The 9,895-nt window shown below is 47.2% G+C and overlaps 2 protein-coding genes across 5 annotated transcripts in view; one reads left to right on the plus strand and one right to left on the minus strand.

The window, feature by feature from the left end:
• LOC113216561 (uncharacterized) overlaps positions 1–4,817 on the minus strand; it is a 28,745-nt gene extending 23,928 nt beyond the window's left edge. Inside the window, exon 1 of the mRNA XM_052277723.1 lies at positions 4,801–4,817. The gene's annotated coding sequence lies outside the window, so the exon portion shown is untranslated. The remainder of the gene's footprint in view (positions 1–4,800) is intronic.
• The window catches only part of LOC113216592 (uncharacterized), a 10,158-nt gene extending 2,021 nt beyond the window's left edge, over positions 1–8,137 (plus strand). For 2 of the 4 annotated variants that reach the window (XM_026436347.2, XM_052277725.1), the window contains exons 2-6: positions 4,030–4,118; positions 5,059–5,303; positions 5,622–5,862; positions 6,981–7,198; positions 7,669–8,137. In XM_026436347.2, the coding sequence (XP_026292132.1) occupies positions 4,030–4,118; positions 5,059–5,303; positions 5,622–5,862; positions 6,981–7,198; positions 7,669–7,896 (1,021 nt within the window). In that variant the 3' untranslated portion in view covers positions 7,897–8,137. Of the gene's footprint in view, positions 1–947; positions 1,093–4,029; positions 4,119–4,704; positions 4,970–5,058; positions 5,304–5,621; positions 5,863–6,980; positions 7,199–7,668 lie in introns of those variants that run through there. The other 2 variants (XM_026436354.2, XM_026436342.2) reach the window with 2 other exon arrangements.
• The last annotated feature ends 1,758 nt before the right edge of the window (positions 8,138–9,895 follow it).

Raw genomic sequence — 9,895 nt, forward strand, 5'->3', positions numbered from 1 at the left:
ACGATTCAAACAGCCCTCACCCCTATACCGTTAGCGCGAAAAAATATTTTCGGAGAGTGGTAGGTGCGTCTCGACGTGAGGATTCTAGAATCCCCAGCGATTTTTCAGAATCCAAAAATTCTAGATATCACAGGCGTTTTTCCTCAAAAACCGTCCGAATTTAGGGACAATGACTGTAGTTTGTAAGAAAACAGAACTTGGCAGTAGAGTTTACCACGCCACTGAACGCCTTAACGAGAAGAACTTTTAGTAGAGTTGGCAAGTGACGGCGAGCGAAGGCCAGTGTCCGTTATCTGTGCCTGCCAAGGGCAGCACGCTCGGCAGAGTGTTGAACTGCCTTTGTGTTGTGTTACTCTAGAGCCCAATTCAATTTTGCATAATCCAGAAAGGGTGTCAAGCAATTCATAACTAATTAAAAACATCCCAACCAATTCTCACAAATTTAGCAAAAGTAAAGTTTTAATATCTAATCCAATTAAGTAAAATTTTGTCCAAAAAATTAAGTCTAAGACCATTCAGTACAAATTTAATTCCTGAAATTTGTGCACCCAATTGAAAAGTTACTTCCTCCTTGCCCGAACTTATACAGAATATTTGGCTCCAGTACAGTTTGTATTTTAATGTCTGACCCGTACAACGACTAGCCGAGCCCGAGCCGAGCTATGAGTCATCTTCAAGAAAACGCTGTTGACGATCAAGTATGCTTCGACCTCGTGTTTGTGTTAGCGTTGGTTACGTCCAAAGAGTCAGAAACGCGGTGTCAGTCAGAGGCAGGCTGGGCGGTCAAGGACTAGGCCAGGTGGTGAATTTGCGGAAAGGGGCACTCTTTGCACAGTGGGTTGCCTACCTTAGAGGGGCCTTCCGAGAGGGCGACAACCGGCGTATCCAGTACGACAATTTTTGACTGTGAGCCGGAGTGGGGGGGGGGGCGTGGGGCCCGGGAAGGAACGTGCGGGGCAGGGTTGGAGGTGGGCGGGATTTCCCGCCTTCACACCCGGGCCAGTTCGCCTCAGTCGTCAGCCCAGTAGCCATCATAGTTGGTTTCAGAAGTGACTAGCATCTAGGGACCATGCGACCAGCGTCGATCGTGAGGTTAGTCGTGGTGTGACTGTCGCACACCGACCCAAAAAGTTCCTTTATGTAAAATCCGTGTGAAATACTTTGCGTTGTGAACTAATTCTTCGCACCTTACGAAGAAAAATTGTTCGTAATGCTGCAAAGAATTAGTTCGTAACCTTGGAAACTTACGAAGAAAATAGATAGCAATGCAAAGAAAGTAACTTCCTTCTACAATGTTTCAAAACTCTTTGCAAGAATTTTTCAGTGTATGCATGTATGGTATTTGTTTGTTTTGAATTTTAGTCAGCTCGATAAGTCTACAATATCTTAAGATGCCGATCTAAAATTCTCAAGGTTGTCTTTGTGCCGTTCAAAGTTGTAATTTCCCAAACTGTTAAATCTCAACCTTTCTTCGTAGTCCAAAAAACGGTGCATTTTGTTATTGCAATGAAGCATTTCGGTGGAAAAGATGAAGAATGCGGGGGAACAACAAAACGGAGGTCATTGTACTTCCGTTTTCTTGTCCCGCGCATTCTTTTGCATTCGGCTTTAATGAATTGGTTTATTTGAAAACGTTTTAGACCAATCGTAAGACTTTCTGAAGTTAATCCACTAGTTTTTACCTTTGATCACAAAGAAAGGTTGTGGTTTCCCAAGAAATCACGAAGAGTTCTGGCAACTTTTTCTTAACGAATTATTTATTTCGTAAAGTTCTGCTGACGGGTGTAGCCCAATGCCTCCTCCTCCAAAACGGGTTGGAGTAAATTAATACCGTGATTTGTTCACGCAACTTTCCTGGCGTGGAGGGGTAAAGCAAGTTGATTCGTCGGAGCAAAATCTCACCCACAGCTCATTTTGGAAGTATTAGTCCACATGTGTGGTTCTAGTCGCGACTGCAAAGTGGAGGTTCGGCCAACCCGTCAAGCACCAATGTCGAGTCGATGGTGGCCCGCCCCAAGCGCAGAGCTCGGGCAATGAGGGATGAGGGATCATCCTGATCGTACGCCCGTCATTCGCCGTTACCTGTCAAAGCGCTCATGGCGCCCGGTTGGTAGGCAACATCGTGCATACAATGCGTGCGTGAAATGCGGGGTGGCCTACCCTGAGTCTCGCAGGCGCCGAGCTCGACGTACTTTCTGGACGGACTTCCGGATTTTCTGGAATCTTCATCCTCAGTTGCCATTGTTATAACTGCGGTGTATCGAGAATGGTCATCAGTGAATACTATGACATGACATAGCAGGTGCCACATTTATTCGAAGGTGGGTTTAACTTGCCCATATCAGTGTGAGCCAGTTCCAGCGGGCGTGAGGCTCTAGTTTTGCTGTTATATGGGGTAGGACTTCCAGGATAGCGCCCCCTCGGCACACACAGCACATTTCCGTGTCACTTCTTTCTTCACTCTTGACAATGCAGGAATCTTGTATGTATGGATTCATAGTGAAAAAGACCCCTCCCCCTCCAGCCTTACTTATGTGCCAGTTCTGGATCAATACCGTGGGTAAGGCTACTGCTCTTGATTCACACAGTCTTCATTCTTGGCATTCTGTCCTATAGGACAGACATCTTCCCCGCCTGTTCTGCAGTAAACAGTTTGGCTTCATTTAGAGTGCCAGATGCTGCATTCTTGTCGAATACTACATTGACATTGTTCACAGTCAACTGAGGGATTGATGATAAATTGCAGTAAAAGTGATGCCAAATACATAGCTTGAGTTAGAAGCGGTTGTCTTTGCAACGGACTTGCAGCGGCAATTGCCATGACATCCACTCAGTTTCAAGGGGTCCCTCACTACAAAACTCATTGTACACGAGAAAAATAGTCGCAAGATATTCGCCAATACACATGATAACACGCGAAAAACTCGCTCCCACTCGCGAAATAATTGAAAAATACTCTCTAAATACTCGTGAAGACTCGCCAATTCTCCCAAATACTCGCGGATACTTACGAGTACTAGCGTAACTCATTGTACGTACACCCACTTGGAGAGGGGGGACTCCTCGCACAGTTTAAATCCATCTCCAACTTTAACCTGTCCTTATCTCAAAAAATCAATTGAATCGAAACATTTCACGTCGTTTACCACCATATGGTGTTATTCCCCGTGATGAATGAATAGGTTGTTTACAGTTGTAGCACTTGTCCTGATCTTGGCCTTCACCCTGCTGTTATGGCCCACCTTGGAATTGCTTTGGTCCTTTTGCCACGGGTATTCATCTTGCCTCCAGTCTCTTTTAATGAATTTGATGTTCTGTCTGTTTGCGTGCACTGATTTCATCGTCTCGCCGTAATTAGTTTTATTAACATGTTCTGGAGCAGATAACATATTGATTAGTGAATAATATGAAAATGAGTGGGCTAATTACGAAGGAACGGTGTGCACGCAGTGGGCTTTTATTCAGAACTCCCCGGCCCCGGCAGGGTGCGCAACTTTACAATACCAATGTGAAAAGTGAAAAAGTAGGAAAGAGCTTAAGGCACAAGGCCTTAAGTCGTCGATGATTTTGACCCGGGCATGCACGATATCAGGCAAAATCATGCAATCATGCATAAGAACCGTGCATATTTATGTCTGCACAGGGTTTAAGTGGTGTCTATTATTAGTAGTGTTTGCTAGAGAAATAACTCTATTTGCAAATTTAATCGCTCGTCCCTTACTCAAAGCAAGCACGGCGCAGGGTGCAGCGCCTCTAGAGACACCAAGTATCTTTGCGCGACTCTGGTGAAACCACGTAACTCATTTTTTGGCGATTTTTTTTAGGAGCTACATATTTCAATAGAGTGAAAATTTCTCTATCGAATGGTATAGGTTTCAAAAATCACCTAAAAATGGAGATACGTGGTTTCACTAGTAGTCGCACAACGATACTTGGTTTCTCTAGAAGCGCTGATGCGCTGTGCGTGCCTTGAAGGAGGGACGAGCGTAATGTAAGTTGTTAATGCTTTACTGTACCGTTTCGTTTCAGACTGACGGGGTCTCCTTTCAGTGCGAGAGTTGCTCTTTGTTTCCTTCTGCTAACGGAGGTTTTCGCTAATGACTCGAAACAGTTGCCAAGTAAGTTCACTTCCTAGAATCACATTAGGACTACAAATGCTATGAACTGAATCTTGATTGGTGATGAATTGGTCAGAATTTCTGGAATTTTGCAATACCGTCGATTAACCGACTTTCTTTAAAACTTTTCATCGCTGGTTTTAGTGTGTAAATGAAGCTGTTATTACATTCATCCATCGCTAAAACTTGTGATATTATTCAATTTTCTTGTGAACACTTCCCTTTTCCCTTCCACTTTTTATTTCATGTTTTTTTGGCGATGAAAAGTTAATTTCCAACAATAATGCGGCACATCGTAGGTAATCACAAAATATAACTTACCGCAAACTTCTGTGGGTACGTTCTTGTAGAGACACTAACAGTCTCACATGAAGGCTCGGACTCTCCCCGCCTCATTTATTTTATTACTGCTAAAACTACTAAAGTAGTGGATGGATTGAATTCAATTCAGAATCCAGCCCTTCTTCTTTGAAAATGGTAATGAAACGGAACCATACAAAAGAATTTGAAAAACAATTTTCTTTAGCCTCGTCCTCGTGGGACATTTGCAGCCGCGTGGGTGGGTGAGGATTAAAGATTTGCAGTCAGTTCCGTGTCCGCGATGTTGCCATGGCACGACGGCACTATCTTGACTAAGCGTTTAGTCGTGGCCTTCGATCGAGTGTCGAGTGTTTCCACGCACCTTATCCTAACGCCGGTATGGCAATCGTCAGTCGAGGAACGCCAGATGTACGCTAGACCACGTCTCGCGAGGCACTATTACACTACGCTGCAACGCGCGTGGTGTGCACCTACCGCTGGGCCTGTGCCCACCTACCTAGAAGTCGGCTGCAAACAAGACAATGCCAATTGTATCAGTCGCTTGTCTTTATGTATAAATAAACACTCGTGAGGCTCTTCAAGCTGATAAGAGAATATCTTTTTTTCCGTCATTGCACAGGTGACGCTGGCATGTCCACGTCGTGTCAGCTAGCGGTCGGTGGCCGCGGCCAGGACCACCCACTAGCTCTCGGTGAGGTGCTCCGGGTGCGCGTCAACGTTGTGGGGACGCGCTTGTTCACATGGCTCTCGTTCGATTTGAGCAGCCCACCTCCAGGCGACAAGAAAAGCACGATCCAAATATGGAGGATGTCTCCCGGCAACAAGACGATCCGCTGGAACACTTATTGGAATGGCAACATACCGGTACGTAGGTATTCTGCAAAGTACAAGTAAAACCTTGGTGTCGTATTCATTATTTTGCTCACAAGATCTCAGTTTTAGTATTGCTAACTTCATTTATATATTACTTGTGAGTAATTTGAAAAGTTGAGAGAGAGGGGACGCTACTCTTCACGTCATCTCCTACTGGTTGCGTGTACACGCGTATACAACGGAATGATATCGAGAATGATATTAAACCTCGTGTTAAAAAATTATAGACGTTAAACGTGTTATATTGTTTAAATAGGCCGTTTATTAAAATAATAAGAGTGTAAGTGGAGATTTTGTTTTCGCCCCCAGGATGCCGGCTCCGGTCTACCAATTGACGACGGGGACGGTCCATATCCCAGTGAGATGTTTCCCGGGGGCCAGCATTCGTTCATGGTTGCGCGCCGGCCAGCTGACGCCGGCACACCAGAGCACCTGGCTGTTTGGCTGGAGGAGCGGCCTGACCGCGTGGCTAGGGTCAAAGTTCTAGACGGTTGCGATCGCCTCCGTGTGTCGACTTTTGTCGGCTCCGTTTCTCCCGTCTTTTATAGCGGTGGGCAAAACCAACAACAAACAAAAACGAACATAGTACAGACCTTTTCGCCCACACATTGATAACAACGCAAATTTTCATACTATAAACTTAAATGGGACATGTTTAAGTTGTTTTCTGTTGTTGTTTTTTTAATTATTGCTTTTGTCTAACTCTTTTTAGGATTTGAGTGGTGGTAAGTAGTTTTGTTGACGGACTCTCAAAATTCTGTTTATCTCAAGACTAAAATCTGTGAGTCGCAGCGTTGCCACGTTGTGGGCGAAAAAGTCTGGATGAAAACAATAATTATGTTAAGTCTATCATATAAGATCACTGACATATAAAGTGTGCAACTAACACACACTTTAAGGTGTTTAACACCGTGTGGCACACTTCTATGTGTGCAACATGAGTTTTGAATATTTCGAAGTGTTCAACAGGTGTGTTGCACACTTTTTGGTGTTCAACTTGAGCGTTGAGCTATAGTGGTCGTCGGTCAGGTTGAACATTCAAAAGTGTGCAACACACCTGTTGAACACTTCCAACTATTCAAAACTCGTGTTGCACACATAGAAGTGTGCTACACGGTGTTAAACACCTTAAAGTGTGTGTCAGTTGCACACTTTATATATCAGTGATGCCTTTGGGAGCATAGCTTAAACAAGTGATGTTTTTAATCTTGCATGCGACAAATTTTCTTTTCTTTACTGGAAATATTGGTACTAGAAGGTGAAAGTTAGGTTCTTAGATAGATTGTATAGTTTTGAAGTTGCGCTACAAAATACTTTTTTTTATTAACGGGGGGAGGGGGGTCAAGGATAGGGCCAGGGTGTCTAAAAAGGGGCTCCAACCCACTCAGTTAGTCGACAGGAACTCCTGTAAACGACAAATTTGTCAATGAAAAGATGCTTTTTGTGCCCAATCTGAAATGCATTTCTGATTCTCGCAATCGGCACCTTATACTGGACAATTTTTGGCGGTGAATAGAATGGTTGCAAATTACTCACTTGCAAGATTCAGGGCAATTATTGCATCTTGTTCAGATATGCACGCAAATGCAATTTATACGAAAGAGACACTTTTCAGATTTTATGTGCGCCATTGTTTGTGGCTATTATCCTCTTTGCTTATGCGTGCAGGGAAGGATCTGAGCGAGTGCGGCCAGGGCATGACACTACCCATCGGCAAGAAGGTTCGCGTCGGAGTGACTGTGTACGGGTCGGACCAGGGACCGAAGTTCCGCATGAGTCGTGCCTCCGACTCTGAGGACGGCGGAAGTACTGTCGCCGTTACCGGGATATCAGGGAACGGGTGGTCCTTCTCGGCGTTCGGGCCCAACGGTGATCCGGCCAGCAGTGTAAGCATGATGTTTTTGTTCTGCAGTTCGTGAGTTCTTGAAACTTCTGATGAACGAGGAGGTACCCATCCCTCGGGCAATAGTCGCAATAGTTTTGGTACTAAAGCGGGTAATAGACTAGCTTAATGGTCGCCGAGATAAAATATTTGTGTGTGAAATCTCGATGACTTGAGAATGTTCGGTTTGGCCCGTTTATGGCAGCAATTAGTTCTGATTTCGATTCGTATAACCATCCGACAAACCGATTTTTCTAGAAAAAAGAAGAAGGGAAGAATTTGCTTCACGAACATGACGACCGGCCCACACTGTTCAAAATATTTTGTGATTTCCCTACACTTTTTCGACACGAAGCAACTAATACTGACGTACTGACGTATTCACTTCTATCCGGAGTGATTCCCCCCCCCCCCCCCAACAATGTTCCCAACGCAGCGAACAAAATCTAACCCCAATGCCTGTCTCCTTTGCAGCACGATGAGCAGCCTGGCCGCGGCCGCGACCGCTTCGGTCAGCCGCAGATGGCCCCACGTCTTCCCGAGGGCGAGCACCTGTTTGTGGTAGAGCGTCGGCCCACCGAGATGGCTGTGTGGCTCGAGTCGCGGCCCGACCTCGTCGCCACGGCCCCCGTGCTCGACGACGCCGTGAAACTGAGCGTACATTCCATCATCAACCTTGTTCTGTACGAGCAGGTCAAGTAGACAAGTCCACGTGTGGCGATGTAGTTACCTTTCCGCATCTCTTAACGTTCGATGATGACATGGGCAATGTATACAGTGATTTTCTGACCATTCACTTACACTAATGTTCTTAATATGTATTCATTGATTTTATAATTTACGAAACTTTGCTCCAATATCAAATAAAACTTGCATTGGAGCTTTAATCACGGTTCCTTTTATACAGTCCAACAAGGCATAATAAAAATAGATTTAAAAAATATCACATTGTTCAGTCCCTATTACGTTACATTTTCTAGGCTGTCTCACTACCCGAGTTCTAGTTCGATTAGCTTCTGTGGAATCCTCCATTCTTGGCTCTGCTGCCTCCACCTGTCTGGATTTAAATAAATCCTATTCTATCCATGTTAAATAGTCACTTTTGCGCTTTCTCTTTTTCAATTACATTTGGACTGCAGCCGCATGCTGTAGGTGTAGGTCGCTGCGGGTCGGAGAGGGTTGGGGTAAGCGGGGCGCCTGGTGGGTAGGCCGCCGCAGCGCACGGCTGCGCGCCACGGGCAGATATTGCCTACCCAACAGGCGTCCTGAGTATACTCACGCTCGCACGCCTGGTCGGGGAACATCCTGGCGAAGCCTGGGTGGCACACGCAGCGCATGAGGCCACGCTGGCGCTGACGCTGCTCGTGCCGACACCTGGTGTGGGCGCAGGCGAGGGACGCGGAGAGCTCCACGTCGTCGGCGGGCTGCGGCGGCGGCGGCGAGGGGACGGGGACGTTGGGGGCGAGGGCGTACCCGGGCGGAGACAGCTGGAGCGGACGTGTCGCTGCCTGGTCGTCGAGTCGGAGGGACCATGAACCCCATGCTCCCACTCATTGCCGAGTTCAGCGTGCCACCCTTTGGAAACTAGTCCAGCTCTCTGCGCTATCAATGGGCAGTCTCCGCACGCTTCGCGACGGCACGAACACCCGAACGTTTTATTTTTAGGACCCCGTTTGCGGGTTTATCTCTCACAGTTTGGGCGCTGGAGCGCTGCCTTTTCGACAGAAATGAATCCGGAAATGTACAAAAATCCCCCCCCCCCTCTCCGGCCCTCCAAAGACACCTTCTGAATTGAAATCGGTCCTCGGATGTGCCTTACTTTAAACCGTTTTGGATGATTTTGTTTTAAATAGTACAAGCTGAAAGTTGCGCCTGTTTACGTAAACTGTCTTATTATTTTTCAAAGCAGAAGGGTGGGGTGTAGTCACGGCGTCACACCTTTCGCACCTCTTGTCCAAGTAACAAATTTTGTAGGGGCGCAGGCCCACCGGGAAGCTTGATAGTGGAAGAGTGACAAGTTAGGCGCGACCATACGCCAGGCCAAGCAGCAGCCCCGATGTAATCTGCCCCTGCAGAACGGAGTGGCCGGCACAGCAAAATGAAGCTGGCAACTGCGCTTAGCGGAAGAGCGTGCCTGCTAGCGACGAACTGGGCGCGCCGCCGAGAGGTCTTAAAGTCAGTCAAATAAGGTCACCCTCCCTCCGGGACCTTAGGCTGGCCTGGCCGATCTCTGGTTCGGGCCTTAGGGCCTTTAGGGTGCCTAGCACCGCACGGCACACGAGCAGCGAGCAGCTGTCGGGTCGAGGACACGTCACCTGACCGCCTGAACTCGGCTTGGTCTGAGCCCCTGCGAGGTCGGCACGCCCGCCGCGCTCCGCTGCTGGTTGGGTTGCCTACCCTGCGTCCGGCAGGCGCGCGTGGGGCCTCCTCTCCAACCTAGCAGCCCGGCTCGCTGACTGCGATGCCACTGCCCTACTCATCCTCCAGGGTCGCCCCAGGGTCATCCTGAGGTGTCATTGGAGACCTTACGAGGTCACCGTCGACAGCATTTTCAGGTAAAGTTACTTGCAGGGGCCTTATGGTCGCTCTAGGGTAGACTTTTCTGAGCCAATTCTAGTCACCGCTACGGAAGCTTATAGCAAGAGACTAAAACTTACTAGCAGTAGCAACTACAAGACGATGGGCTACGGGCCGGCTGAGC

The sequence above is a fragment of the Frankliniella occidentalis genome, unplaced genomic scaffold, assembly GCF_000697945.3.
Source record: "Frankliniella occidentalis isolate FOCC.00 unplaced genomic scaffold, Focc_3.1 Scaffold11, whole genome shotgun sequence".
NCBI lineage: Eukaryota > Metazoa > Arthropoda > Insecta > Thysanoptera > Thripidae > Frankliniella > Frankliniella occidentalis.